We start from the raw sequence: 14,530 nt of genomic DNA on the forward strand, positions 1-14,530 counted from the left end.
GGAAGCGCTCCTGCCGCCGTGCCCGCCCTTCCGGTTCCCGCCCGCGCCGCCGCTGCTCCTGTCTGTGAGGGAAGGACGCCCGCGGGGTGCGCTGGGCTCGGGCCGCGGCGGGCTCGGCGGGCTGGGGGGGGGCCTCGGTGCTGGCGCTCGGTGGCCGCCGGCGCCCCGGGAGGGCCTGGGGAGGGGGGAGGCTGTCAGCTCCAGGGCCATCATCCCTGTCGTCCCGCAGGCTCGCCAGCCGGCCGCCAGGATGTCGTACATGCTGCCGCACTTGCACAATGGATGGCAGGTGGACCAGGCCATCCTGTCGGAGGAGGACCGGGTCGTGGTCATCCGCTTCGGGCACGACTGGGACCCCACGTGTATGAAGATGGATGAGGTCCTGTACAGCATCGCCGAGAAGGTAAACAGGAGCTGTCTGCTCGTTCTGAGCTCGATGTTCCCCATGGATTGCGTATCGCTGGGGTTCTGCTGCTGTCCCAGCTCTAGGAGGCAGCAGGAAAGCTGTGTGGTGTCACTTCCACGAGTGTCTGCTAAAGACTGCCCTGATGTTTGCAGTGTTCTGGGGGGTGAAAAGAGCATCGCAGATGTTCGGAAGTCGAGGCAGCTGCCTGTCAATAACCCGTCATTGAATGAGCGTCGGCATTCAGGCAGAAACACTGCTCGCTGTTGGGGCTGCTGCGGCTCTAGGGGATGCAGCACTCTCACTTTGCAGTGGAAGTGTGTGGTACCTTCAGGTTTCCCTCTGAATAACTTGAAAAGTTGCTCTCATTTTGGCTCTTAAAAATGGTGAGGTGCTAAAATGTGCGGGATGGTGTTGCTTATTCTATCATTGATATAATTCTGATTAATCTATCAGTGATGTTATCTCTGGAGACCAGTAGCATTCCACTGAGTTTCATGGACTGAATTAAATTTTAAGAGCCAAATTCCACAGCTGTTTTCAGATGGAAACTGAATGATTACCAACAGCTGGTCACTTGTTTAAGAAAGATACATAGATAGGAAAAATTACATTGTTAGAATTCAGTCAGCTATAACTTACCTTTTCACGTATTTGCTAAATGTTTATTATTATTGTGAAGCAATAGATGGTAGAATACTGGCAGTTCTTTAACTGAAACACATGAAGAAGGAAGCAAAAAAGTCTGAATCAGAAATGGTGACTTGGGTAGGAAAAGGTGCCAGCTATTGCAGAAATCATAGAATGCTTTGGGTTGGAAGGGACCTTAAAGACCATCTCATTCCAGCTCCTGCTGTGTTCTACACTAGACCAGGGTGCTCAGAGTCCCATCCAGCCTGGTCTTGAACACTGCCAGGAATGGGGCATCCACAACTTTGCTGCCTTCATGCCAGATTGTTTGCATAGCTTGACATGGAGTTGTTTTTATGGTTTACATTGTGTTCTGAAGTTTTTTTAAATAACTTGTGTCTTGAAAATACCCACAATTAAATATCTATACCCACAGCCAGGGATTAAGATGTATTAGAATGCAGTAAAGAATTGTGACATGTTTTAATTCAGTTGTTTTGTATTCAGCCTGGTGGGAGTGTTATGCTCACTGTTAGTATGGACTTGTGGCAGGATGCTTGGCAATTTGGCGGACCTGCTGGCAGCTAGGGGTGACTGGGGGAAGAAAGAACAAAGTAACTTCTTATTTAAAAATCTCCCTCTGCAGAAATGGCAAATTAAAGGGGGAGATCCTACCTCATCCTCTTGCTTACAAGCCATGTTTGGATCTCTGCTGTTTTAAAGAGTGAGTAAAAGTTCCAATTGTACAGGTGTTTATTCTAGAGAATAATACAGAATGTTGACATGCTATAATTATAGGCTACAGACAATGTGGCCCTATTTTACATTTGTTACCCTGGTGCAATATTCTTTTAGACTGCAGGATGTTTTTGGGTAGCAGTAATATTTATCTGTACATTATGACAGGAGAGCAGGGGTTTTATTCCAGTTTGAATTCTTTAGTGGAAAAAGAAACTAGAACTCTGTGTGAAAGTTCAGAGTAGATTATTTTCACTGAAGTGTACTCCATTTGCAGTTGACTGGGTTTTTTCCCTAGTATTACATGAAAAAGAAGCAAGGTTTCACTGAGTATCAAAACAATTGTAAGATGTTAGATTTTTTTTTTTGCTTTGTCAGGTGAAAGCCTGACAAACATTGATTGAAACAAGAATTGGGTTTCACAAGTTTTGTCTTAAAGACCTTTTCTAAAAATGTACTTTTTTCTTTTCTTTAAAAGAAACTTACAATTATAAAACCCAATCCCCTGAAATAACAGATATTGGTTTGCTAAATTAATACATCTTATTTAAGACATGATTTATCTATGACTGAATAGTGTAAATCAGATAACTGTTGTATTGGATCACTGTGGGTTTAGGGAGGAATTTTCATATGTTGTGCATTTATTTAACCATAATCAGAAATGTGAATACCTGTGGCTTTTCCTCAAACATTAGTTGTGCCTCTGCATTTCTGCTAAGGTTACATGAAAAGTGAGAGAGGAAAAGAAGGTGGGGCAGGGAAAGAGGTAGCTATAAAAAAAGGCATGTAGGTATTTTAACTACTGGTGTTTGTAATTAAAAGCTGAGCAAAGTTAATCCATTTGCTGATGTAATTTTCAAAATTGCTAGCTATAAGTGCTCCTCTTGGCAGTACAATGTCTTTTTCTTTTCCCCTAGAAATTTATCACCTAAACTTACAGCACAATTAACAAGAAAAAAGATTCAAATAAATATTGCCAGTACAAACTTTTGAGTTTGTACTTGCTCTGTTCAGTTCAGTAATGCAAGTCTGGCAGTCACCTTCAATTTGAGTCATTTGTTGCAAAAGCTAGTCAGTTCTTGTGAGTTCTTTTATTTTTTCCTGTGTTTCTTGTCCATAAAGTAATATTCTGTTCTTCTAAACAGAAAAAACACTCTCTAGAAACTGATTAGGAAGATGAGAAGATGCAATCTTGGGTCTTGTTTCAGATTTCCTTGGGCGTTTGGGCTCTAAGGTTTGCTTTTCAAAGGCAGCTGAAATCTTAACAACTAAAAAAAAGGAGTATTATTTACCTCTGTCAGAAGTTTCAAGAAACTTCACGATTTTTGTCCTAGTCATTAATCATATTTTTGTGTCACATTCATGTTGGAAGGCATTAATTTATTTATTTTTTAGAAGGATATTGTTAATGAAGGAACTCAGGGAGGAGACCTTCAGAGATCAAATGAGTCCCATGGCATATAATTTTTCCTACATCTGTGTTGCCTGTTCACTAGCAAAGTGTGTGATTTTCATGAAGACTGGATACAGAATCTTAGTAACTGATGTTAAAAGTCTTGTAGATTCCTCTCCTTTATAGTCTTGAGCCATTCGGTTAAAGGATTTCAGAGCAGTCTTCAAGCAGATACAGTTCTGTGAAGGATTAGAACAGCCTGTAACTGTGGCCAGGCAGTAATGTACTTCTGGGTTTTCTACATGCAGATGTAGAAATTATGTTCATGTAGAAAATTGTTCAGCAATGTAGATTGGTTGGACTGATTTATGAAGCTGCCATCGCTGGGGAGAAGAGGGAAAACCAGCAAAACTGAAGCCCCTTCTGTGAAAGCCAGTTGCCAAATTTTGAATCCATGCTGCTGTTTGACTTAGGTTTCCTGCTCTACCCTGTCCCCCAAGAACAGCAGCTCCAATAGCCTGGTAAGGAGAGAAAGTTTTGAATTGAAAGACAGGTAAGGGAAGTCAGGAGTGTCAGTTAATACCTGTCTCTGAAAATGCTTTTATCTTTAGTTGTTGCACAAGTGAGGAGCTGCCCAGGAGGAGGTCTCTCACTAGAGTTTTGATTTTGGTTTTTTTTTCAGAAAGCAGTTGACTTACTGCTACAAATTTAGTGTATGTTATGAGGTTGAGCACTTTCAGAATGAACTTGTGTTTGTTATTCTGTGTTCAACTTCTAAAATTCTACAAGTTTTTTTCATATTGTCTCTACAGTAAAACTTTGGTTTATATTAACAAACTCAGCGTAGTCTTCCCTGTAACTACTGCAGCTGCTTTTATTTAGTGGGGTTTGCTTGTTTAGAGTTGTATTTTATTCTTGTTCTGAGGTTCTTTTCTGTATCCTCAGTTACAACCCACAAGTCAGAAAGAGAACTTGTTAGCAACCACTGCCTTGGCAGGGTAGCAAAGCTGGTTTTGTACGGGAATGTAGGTTTTCAACTGACAGCTCTGTCTGAGCAAAGGATTCACGTCTCAACAGGGAGAGGTCAACCTTTGGTTTGTCTCCACAAACCATGCACATCCATAGCAGTCTGAATCCATAAATACTTCCATTGCTTTTGCTTAAATCAAAGCCTAAGCTAAAGCTTTGTGAATTAGAGCTGGCTGCATGTGAAGCCGGCTGAGATGCTGCTCTGTACTGCTGCTGTCTTGGCTCCAGTGTTGTGTATGAGACAGGAACTGCTTCTTCAGGCTCTAAAACTTGGCCATACTGTGCAAAAAGAGACATTTGAGTCTCTGCAAGTCTTGTCTCGTGTTGAAATAAAATGCCTCTTGGTGACAAGCTTGCCCAGCCTGGCACATTAAATTGCCCAACCCCAAAACATTAAATAGGCCACTGCAGTTCTTCTGCATCACCCTCTCCATATGTTTATCTAAGCCTTCTTTAGGCCTGAATCCCAACCTCCTGCTGCTGTCCTTGGCAGCCAGTGTCCAAACAACAAAGCAGACCCTCATTCAATGTGCTTGCAAGCTAACTCGTTTTGGAGTGGTGATCTTGCCAAATTTGAAATTAGGAAAGCGAGGGATAAAGAATAGAGCCACTTTTAAAGTTTTGGATTCAAATTTGAGTCCAGCTTTAAGGTCTGCTTTAGACTTAATACGAGTTTTTCAGCAGGCAAGATTGTCATCAGTTTCATTTCTATAAAAGTAGGTCAGAGAGAAGGAAGATTTAATTAATGTCTTGGATGCTTGGATTCTGGTGATGACTTGCACATGTGCTGTGCAAAGGTGATTTGAGTGATCCTGACCTTTTTAGTAAGATTTATATAACAAAATAAGACTTGTATAGTCTGTTTCTCTTGTATGAAATCCTAGGCTGTTGATGATCACTGCTAGTGACAAGCATTTCTGGTTCTGCAACAGCTCAACTAAATTAAATGCATATAATGTCAAACTAAAAGGATTTTTTTGTTCCAGTCCTGTCTGGAATACAGAGTACTTGGAAGTAAAATTTTGGTTTAAGAGTGTTTTTGGAGTGGTATTCTGGTGCAACATATAAATTTCCTTGGACTAATCTTTCAGTGAACAAAACAGGTCCTAAGAATGTTTTATTAATGCTAGGTTTACATTAAAATAATTTTCCAAGCTCCAAAATAAGTAATTATTCAAAGACAGTGTGCTCTGTCAAAACTACTGAACGTCTTGTAGGAATTTCCCCACCTGGTGTAGGTGTGCTGCTGATGCTAAAAATGCCAGCAGGGTGGAAGAAGTAATGATAGGATAAAATGAAAATGGCTCCTCAGGTGTTTTTGTAAAAGAAGGACCAAAACCCCTCAATTGCCTTTTGCCTCCCAGAGCTCACCAGGGAGTAGCTTCAGTCACTTCTCAGCTAAATTATGTCGCCTCTGAACATCCCATTAAGTTCTTAGAAGTCTTTAATGTAAAATTGAAATGGGTGGGAAGGATCCCTTTGGAGGGTTTGATATTTATGACAGTTTTAGTTTACAAGGCTTTATCTCTTGCCTGATTTAGAACATGGCTTAAATGGGATGTTTTCATTAGACTATTGACTGAATCTAGGACTCTTAACTGGCTCCATAAAAGCATAGTAAAAACTTTAAATGTTCTTTTACTCTAGAAGAGATTTTACTTTATTTGCTGGTAATACTTACTTACATTCTCAAAGTGCAATTATTTTTTATAATTTTGAAACTTTGAAGCATAAGTCCATAAAAATTTATTTGCCCTGCATTTCTGAGGGTTTTTTTGTAAATAAACATCTCCATACTTTATCAGTAGAGTGTCTGCTAGGATGTCTACGTACAGGCTACACAATATATCGTATATTTCTCATACAAACTAATCCTGCTCTGTGAACTAAAATAAAATATTGTTCCATCAGGCAGCTGTTATAATAGCATTTCCAGACTTTGGACAGGGAAATTAACAAGTGAGAATCACTGTCATGATCAGTGAGTTTATCATAGATTTAGACCATGTGTGTTAACCTCAGGCTGGTAATTCTGGGCAGTCAAATGGGAGGGACCAAAATTGTGTTAGCAGGTAACTGAGGATGGGGAGGCACAATTGTGCACTCCGGATGTAGTGCTTAAGCATTTGATAATATACCTTACAGTTAAATGTTTGTGCATTTTGGGTGACTTCTGACTTAGAATGTAATGTGTGTGTTTCTATGCACTTGTGAGCTAAGTTTGGAAACCAAAATTTCTCCTAATTCCACTTACTGACAAGTATGCTACATCTAGGAAACAAAAATGTGACATGGTTTTCTTGCAGGAATGAAGGCATTGACTGTGACACTAGAGGGGAGGGATTCTTTTGCATCTGAGTAACTCTGCAAAAGGAAAGCCAGTTTTACCAGAATTGTCCAGACAGTAGCTTCTCATCAAGGTCTTCTTTCTTTAGCAATTACACTTTTAAGTTTTAGCTTTGCACCTCTCAAAAAAGCTACCAGTTTTTAAATTAGACCTTAAGTTTCCTTTTCATTTAATGAGTCTTGTTAGACAAATTGGGTGTTATAGAGGGGGAAAAATGCTTGGAGGCAGGCACCCCAGGACACTGTAGATCATTAATTTTCTGAAGTTTATAAGCAGCTGATGACAGAGGCAAGATGTATCAGCTTGGCTTACACAAAGCAGTTATTCTACTTGTTTAGAGCTGTGCATATCACTGTGAGTTCTCAGTTCTGTATAAAGGGCATTTGTTTCTCTGGATGTTGATTTCCAGTTTACACTGGATGTGAAATGAGCTTCTTGGCTATACTGAAAAATATTTTCCATGTTAATTGGTTGTTGTGGTTAACAATAAAAGCAAGGCTGATTATTAATTTATTCTGATTTTATGACTTAATAATTTGGAAAATAAATGTTAGAATAATGAAAGCTTATGTCTTTTAATTGAAAATATATATATATTGCTTTTGTATTTCCTGTTTTCTTCTGTTTAGGTTAAAAACTTTGCTGTTATTTATCTTGTGGACATCACTGAAGTACCAGACTTCAACAAGATGTACGAATTGTACGATCCCTGTACCGTCATGTTTTTCTTCAGGTATGTGATGGTTCTGGAATGTAGCTCATTTAAACTTTCTGTTTGTCAAATACAGTGTCTGAGCAGATCACTTCCAAATGCATAATAGCACACTGATGCCTGTGTTTACATTGCTCTACAGAAGAGTAAACGGATTTTATAGGAATAGCCTGGTAACAGTGTTTGATAATAGAGTGAAAATCAGCGGTAGTGTATTATCCATTGCTCTTAGTTTTAAATCTCAAACTTCCTGTAGAGAATACTGTAGTAATACAGCAGTCAAGCTTGCCAAACTTGCTTTCAAGATAAATCAAAAGTAATAAGGGTTTTTTGGAGTTAAGGTTTCTACATTGATGAGATAAAATGTTCTGCTGACAAGTATGGAAGTCTCTGAAGATAGAGAGTAGTGTGAAAGAAATACAAACGATAAGGAATATGCTGAAAGATAATTGCACTGAGTAGCCATTTTGGGGCATGTTTGGAGTCCTTATTCTTGCTTTAAAAATTGGCAATAAAATGTCAGCTTGAGTGAGAGGGGTGGATATTCTTCCTTTAATGCTTATTTTGCAATCCTGTTTATGTTATAAGGGCTTCCTTTGATCCTACAAAGCATTTTGGGGGTGGGTTATAAGATTTCTTTCTGAATTATAATATTACATTAACTTGGTTTTTTGTTCTTCCTCTTTAAAGGAACAAACACATCATGATTGATTTAGGTACAGGTAATAACAACAAGATCAACTGGGCAATGGAAGATAAGCAGGAGATGATTGACATTATAGAAACTGTTTATAGAGGAGCCCGCAAAGGTCGAGGTTTGGTGGTATCACCGAAAGATTATTCCACTAAATACAGATATTGATGTTTCTTTGGGCTGCCTTTTTTCATAATTCTATGTCCACTTAAATTTATTTCTGTGTATGTGTGTACATATATGTATATTAAAAGAGAAAAACGCTACAATTTTGAGCATAGTTTGAATTATTTAAAAGATTTGTATTCTGTTTGAGAAATAGAAAACTCAAAGCCTGGAATTGTCTTGACAGCTGTAATACTACTACAGCTGAATTTTGGGCTTTTGTTTTTTAAAGACTTTCTCCTTTGTTGTCATTTTGGTATAACATATTTTTGTACACAAAAAGCCTGTATGCAGAAAAACATTTTGACTGGTTTTGTTTGCTTTTATTAAACAAATACCTGGGAAAATGATACTATAGCTTTTTTAAAAGAATAAAGTGAGTTCCACTTACCTTAGTTTTTTTCTCAGCTCATTTAATTTGAGAATTAAAACAGGTGTAATTAGATGCAAATCTGTAATATTGAAGACTTCTTACTTTTGTCAGGATTTCCTTGTGTATCATATTAGTCTTCTGTATCCACTAAAAATGGGAATAAAGCACCAAGGTGCATTTATTAATATTTAGCAGAACTCAGAGAAAACATCTCCCATGACCTTGCTCACTGCCACACTCCCATCAGCCTAATGGACTTGTGGTGCCAGACTCTTTTTCTGCGGTGGTTGTGCACTCAAGCTTTTAAGCACTTGGTGAATTTTGCAGTGTGAAAGCATAATTGCAGTTCTGGAGCTGGCTGCAGACAGCAGCTGAGGAAACCACCAGCCATGCTGTCACTTTACCTCCGGTTTGTCTTTTGGTATACCAACATGCACATGTACTTGGGAGACTTGGATTGGATTCCACTGCAGCATAGCTTTTGGAATTTACATTTGCATTTCTTTTATGGAAATGAAGTTGATGTTGTGTGGGGTTTGTTTGTTTTTTAAACTGATACATGCATATTTACAGGATTACAGTAATTTCATGATTATAAGCTGCACTGAGTATAAGCCGCACTTCCGGGTGCCAGCAACTTTTCGTTCTTTGTCCATACATAAGCCGCACCTGATTATAAGCCGCACGTTACAATACAGAGTGTGATAAAAGGTATCTATTCTATCACCATCTGTTGAGGGTGGGGGCAGTGATCCTTATCTCAACGGCAGATATTCTGCTAATGGGCCATCCATTGAAACCAGGCAGGGCATTGTTCTTTATCTTTTCACAACCATCCTTCTTCCAGTCAGTCATTTTCTGCTAATGGCCCATTGAGTCCCACTGTGTGACTGATAAAATTACTGCATCCCATTGGAAGTTGCTCCAGCCAGGGGGAAGAGCCCAACATTTCTTACCAAGATAAAAACAGAGGTTTTGAGGACACTAACGTAGCCCCTTTCTCCACTGGACTCCAGAGGAAAACTGGATTTCTCCACATCACCACTGGACCTCCAGAGGGAAACTGCACCTTCTACAGGAGCACTGCTTCAACTGAATCACATCTGTCACTGCAGGAGGATGCAGCCACCATTGAATGGGACTGCTACCAACACCCTGCCTGATGGGGTGTCAGGTTGCACTCTGACTTTGTCAGGGTTTGGAGTTTGTTTCTTTGTAGTACTGTATTTCTATTTTAATTTCCCTAGTAAAGAACTGTTATTCCTAATTCCCATGTCTTTGCCTGAGAGCCCCTTGATTTCAAAATTATAATAATGTGGAGGGAGGGGGTTTACATTCTCCATTTCCAGGAGAAGTTCCTGTCTTTTTCAGCAGACACCTGTCCTCCAAACTAAAACAGCAACTTTTCATTCTTTGTCCATATATAAGCCGCACCTGATTGTAAGCAGCACTTTGGGTTCGGACCAAAATTTTAGTCAAAATGGTGCGGCTTATAATCGTGAAATTACTGTAATTAAAACCAAACCAGTCTAGCTCCTTTCTCCAGAAGGAAGAAATCCAGTTTGTTACAAGACAAAGAATTTACTTTTACTACCAAGCGTGTTGTAGAGGATTTAGAAAGTGTGAAGGAAGTAAAACAAAAAGGTCTCAATTTCTGCAGAAGTTAGTCTGGTTTACAGTGGTTATTGATTTTGGAATCATTTGTGTTGGAAGGGACTATCAGCCTCCCAGTTATAGTAGGTTCCACGTGGTCAGGGTACCCAGGATTATGACCAGTGTTGAGTATCTTGGCTGGACTAGATGATCTTCCAGCCTTAATGATTCCATGTTCTCTAAGGATGGAGATTCCTCAGCCTTTCTGGAAGGCCTGTTCTGCTATTTGAGCACCTTCATAGTTGAAAATGGTGTTCCATGCATCTAGCTGGAATTTTCTGTGTTCCAGCTTCTGTCGAGTAACCCTGGTGCACAACACCTTCCACAAGTGTCTGCTCTGCCATGGGGTCGTGGTTGGCAGCAAGAAGCCACATCATTTCTTTAAGGCTGGCGTAAGAGATTTCTCTCAAACCTTGTATCTGCTGTACTGCATATCTTGGTGGCCCTGTTTTACCTCCCTCACACCACTGCATCTCTTGAACTGGGGAGCCCCCAAACTGACAGAATATTGTAGGTGTGGGGAAACAACTTGCTGGTCCTACCTGTGCTAATACTGACCAGTGAGTTGCTGCAGCCTGGGCACCCTGCTCACTCAGTCAGCCTTCCCACCTGTCCCCTTTCCTGCAAAGCAGTGCCAGCCAGTCCCTCACACTTGCCCAGCCTGGCATTTTGAAATTCATCAAGGTCCTGTCGCCCAATTTCTCCACCCTGTCCTCCAGCATACCAACCTCTCCCCCCAGTCTGACAGTACGTGCAGTCCACACCAATTAAAGCATTAATTGGAATGATTTATTGATAGTAATGAAGGCTGTAATAGAGGCATTTCTCCCTCATTAGCTGAGGTATTCTGTTAACCTGGCAATGCTTCAGTTTCTGCATTATGGTAAAAGGTTCCTATTACACTTCAAACTAAATCTTCCCTGCAAAGAGTACCAATGTTTTGGTGTACGACCACCTTAAAGTTAGTGCAGATGTCCTGTTGTCTGACTACCACTTTCTTCTGGACATGCTTGGTAACTAGAATTCCTCATCTATTTCCAGATCTTTAAATAAAATAAACTTTTCATTAAAACAGCTAACATAAAGAACTGACATTGTCACAATATTAATACCTGGTCATGTTACCTGTACTGGTGTGCAAAGCTTTGGGTGGGCTTGTGCAAACAGCGACAACTGTGCAGCTGCAGTCTATAAATACTGCCTTTTTTTTTAGTACAGAATGTTTTATTCTAAGAACATGTAAGCTAAAAAGGCAACACATATTATTTTAATATTAAAATAAATACATTTTCATACATTGAAAACATTCGTGATTGGATAAGTTCACATTACAGGATATAGTTTTCTATCCAAAATAGTGGCTTTGACCTCTCTGAAACTAACACTTCTTTTTCAGCTCCAGGAAATACAGTGCCCCACTTAGATGAACAAACCCAGCTTTCTATTTTTTTCCTGGGCCAATCGTTTAAATTTTTTTTTCAAGTTTCTTTTATTGCATGATGCAAACACATTTGTCTTCCCTTAACATTTTTTGTCAGTGTGACACCTGACTGTAAAATCTCCGAGTCAGTGCTATGCAGTTCTGTCTTTAATCTTCCTCAAACACATTCTCATTTCAGTGCTGCAAAGATACAGTGAATAAGTAGGTTAGTGATTTATTCATGAACGTGATTCAGCACAGAGATAGGAAGATCTCTGTACAGTTAAATACATCTTTGTGGATTGTCTTGCTGCATTTCTGAAAATTATTGTGTACCTTGTGTAAAAGGCATCAGAATGAATAGATACCTAAATTACTTCAGAACATTTACAGACATTCCTCTTTCACTGGGTAAGAAGTTCCAATGACAAGAATAATTGATGTGTCTCAATTTGAATCAGGAAAGCAACAACAGGAAGATATCACTTGCATCCACAGAACACAGAAGCAGTGCTGCCTCATAAATACTAGGAACACACAGTCAGGCATCCATCAGGGAGGGGGATGGCATATGCAACAGGCTGATATAAAATCCAGAACACAATCCCAAAATGCAGCATGATTTAATATTATACAGTGATTGACTGTAATTTACTGCTGTGTTTGGGGTGTGCTCCAAGTCACACTGGGAAGCTGGAGCAGGTTTAAAAGCAGAGGTACATAAATTTACACCACTGAGAATCCTCAGATAGGTTACCGTACCTGAGGGACAGGAATGGTGGGCAGGAGTACTTCAAGCCACACACATTTCACTATGAATGGTCAGCCTCAGTTTATACACTTGGGTGAATTAGCACTAGCCCCTTGTATATGGCACTCAGCTGCAAGAGGCAGCAAGATGAAGTTTTTCTTTTGTAAAAGTGGTGCCATTCTTTGGGTCTTGGAAAAAAAAAATCCTACGTATATTAAATATGTTTTTAAAAAGTACACTTTCAAATCCAAGAAAATGCAGGTATACCAAATATGTAAACACCATTACACGCCCATCACCCAAAACGAAGTGGAAATGTGTAAAACAGAAAAATTTAAGTAAATGTCTTTACTCCCAACTCTTCGTTGCTGTTTTCTACCCCAGCCTCTGTCATCAGGTCAGCAACTCGCTTCTCAAGGTCATTGATGCGCTCACCCATTTCTTCCAGTAAAAAGTTAAAGATCACTTATAAGTAAGAGTTCTACAATTTTACAGGTTTTTTCTTGTGTAAGAAGAACAAGCAGCCTTATTCCAGATGTGTCAGCCTTTTACTTGTTCATGCTTAATGCCAGACGAAGCATGCAGAAGGTGGTATTGTTAGAACACTACCTAATCTTCTCTTACCACACATAAACATTCAAATTGTTAGTATCAAAGCCCTTTGCAAATACTCATGAGTGAACTGCATAAGAGATTGTTTTCTTTCTGATGAACTCTTCTAGGTGATGCCATACAGTTAGCCTACACAAATGAGTATGTGTGCTACCCAAACATTATTCAGGAAGCATCTGCTTTCTGAAAGGTCAAGTTTCTAAAAAAAAAAAAAATTATAAATACTTCAGAAAGCAGAGGTAGTTTCTGTAAGTACATGTAATAAGAGAACTCAGAACCCCTTCAGGTCTGATCTTCTTTTGAGGGCTCATCTTGTCATGTTCAGGCCACCAGCTGCTTTTAAACTGTGGCTCGTTTGAGTTACATTTTTGCGGATGGATGCTTTTTAAAATGCACCTTCAGAAAATCTTTACATACAATCCGATGCTTATTTTACTTGAAAGCCAGAATTGCAGCACAGCGACTACCTCGCTACTTGTAGTGAAACATTTTTTTTCTAGGATTTCCTTCTTAGAAAAGGGGATATATAAACAGGCTGGGGGAGGGACTGGAGGGGGGGAAGTCAGGTGCCTTCACGTCATAGCTGTTTAGCCACGTCACTCATTATACAATTAAACAATTTGATGTTTAAGAAAGAAGCCCAGCCCGCTGTTGGAAGCCCAGACCCCTCCCGCACCCATCAGCGCGCAGGGGGCCCCAGCCACGGGATCCCAAATCCAGCCGCGGGTACCCCACGCTCCAAAGAGGATATTTCTCAGTGTTAACTTTTCCGTCAGAGCCTGAAAATTCTCCTGCAGCCGGCACAGCAGATTTTCCGCCTGCAGTGGGGAGGGGGGGGAGGAAAGGCGAAATAAACACGGGGGAGGCAGAAGGCAGGAGCCCCGCAGCCGGGGCACCTCAGCCCGGCCCCGCTCACCAGCTGCGGCAGCTCCACGGCTCCCGGCGGGACGGCGGCCGCCATCGGCTCCGGCTCCAGCCCCGATCCCGTCCCTGGCCCCGGTTCCAGCCCCGGCCCCGGTCCCGGCCCTCCGCCCGCCTCCGCGGGGCGGGCAGCGAGCACGGCCCCGCCCGCAGCGCTCCGCTGGGAATCCTTAATTACCGCTCCTGTGTTTGCCGAAGAAATCGTCATCCCGCGCGGCAGTAACTAAATAAGGATGTCAAGAGTTGATCTTAAGAAGTCTTACAATTTTTTTTAATGTTTTTTAAAGGTCCGCCCTTTTTTCCCCTGTACACTAGTTTTGTGAGATGGAGTGGTTAAAAAATACGGTGGTGGTTGCAGTGTCGAACGAGACAACACCAAAGGCATAAGCAAGAGTCCTACGGTGCCCCTTGCAGCACCCGCATCTAGGTCACTCCGGCCTTTTGGGCTGCACAGCGTAAAAAGCTCCTGATGCAGCTGTTACAAAGATATCTTTCTTCTGCATTCTGGGACTGTTGCCTGATGTAAATGAAGAGATTTTCAGTTTACTGGGTCTGTATGGTTAGGAGCATATCACTGTTGGACAATAAATTACCTTAGTCAATAACTTTGAGTAATTACATATGCTAGATATGCCAAATATATGTCTTCATCCACAAGAAATTTCTGAGTTAGTAATGACTTCAGT

The 14,530-nt window shown here is 40.7% G+C and overlaps 2 protein-coding genes across 3 annotated transcripts; one reads left to right on the forward strand and one right to left on the reverse strand.

Annotated features, from left to right (window-relative positions):
• The first annotated feature begins 6 nt into the window (after positions 1–6).
• On the forward strand, positions 7–8,218 carry TXNL4A (thioredoxin like 4A). Its single transcript, XM_033059588.2, has 4 exons — positions 7–86; positions 230–403; positions 7,173–7,276; positions 7,946–8,218. Exons 2-4 carry the CDS (start codon positions 251–253, stop codon positions 8,115–8,117), a joined length of 429 nt encoding a protein of 142 aa, XP_032915479.1. The 5' UTR covers positions 7–86; positions 230–250; the 3' UTR covers positions 8,118–8,218.
• Positions 8,219–11,380: 3,162 nt separating this feature from the next.
• HSBP1L1 (heat shock factor binding protein 1 like 1) lies at positions 11,381–14,067 on the reverse strand. 2 transcript variants are annotated; one of them, XM_033080808.1, is made up of 4 exons: positions 13,840–14,067; positions 13,675–13,741; positions 12,664–12,758; positions 11,381–11,761 (listed from the first exon to the last, which is right to left on the reverse strand). In XM_033080808.1, exons 1-4 carry the CDS (start codon positions 14,050–14,052, stop codon positions 11,756–11,758), a joined length of 381 nt encoding a protein of 126 aa, XP_032936699.1. In that variant the 5' UTR covers positions 14,053–14,067; the 3' UTR covers positions 11,381–11,755. The 2 variants fall into 2 exon arrangements, with proteins under 2 accessions (XP_032936699.1, XP_032936691.1); XM_033080800.1 differs by having other exon boundaries at positions 11,381–12,758.
• Between the last annotated feature and the right edge of the window lie 463 nt (positions 14,068–14,530).

This window comes from Catharus ustulatus, chromosome 1 (genome assembly GCF_009819885.2).
Source record: "Catharus ustulatus isolate bCatUst1 chromosome 1, bCatUst1.pri.v2, whole genome shotgun sequence".
Classification (NCBI taxonomy): Eukaryota; Metazoa; Chordata; class Aves; order Passeriformes; family Turdidae; genus Catharus; species Catharus ustulatus.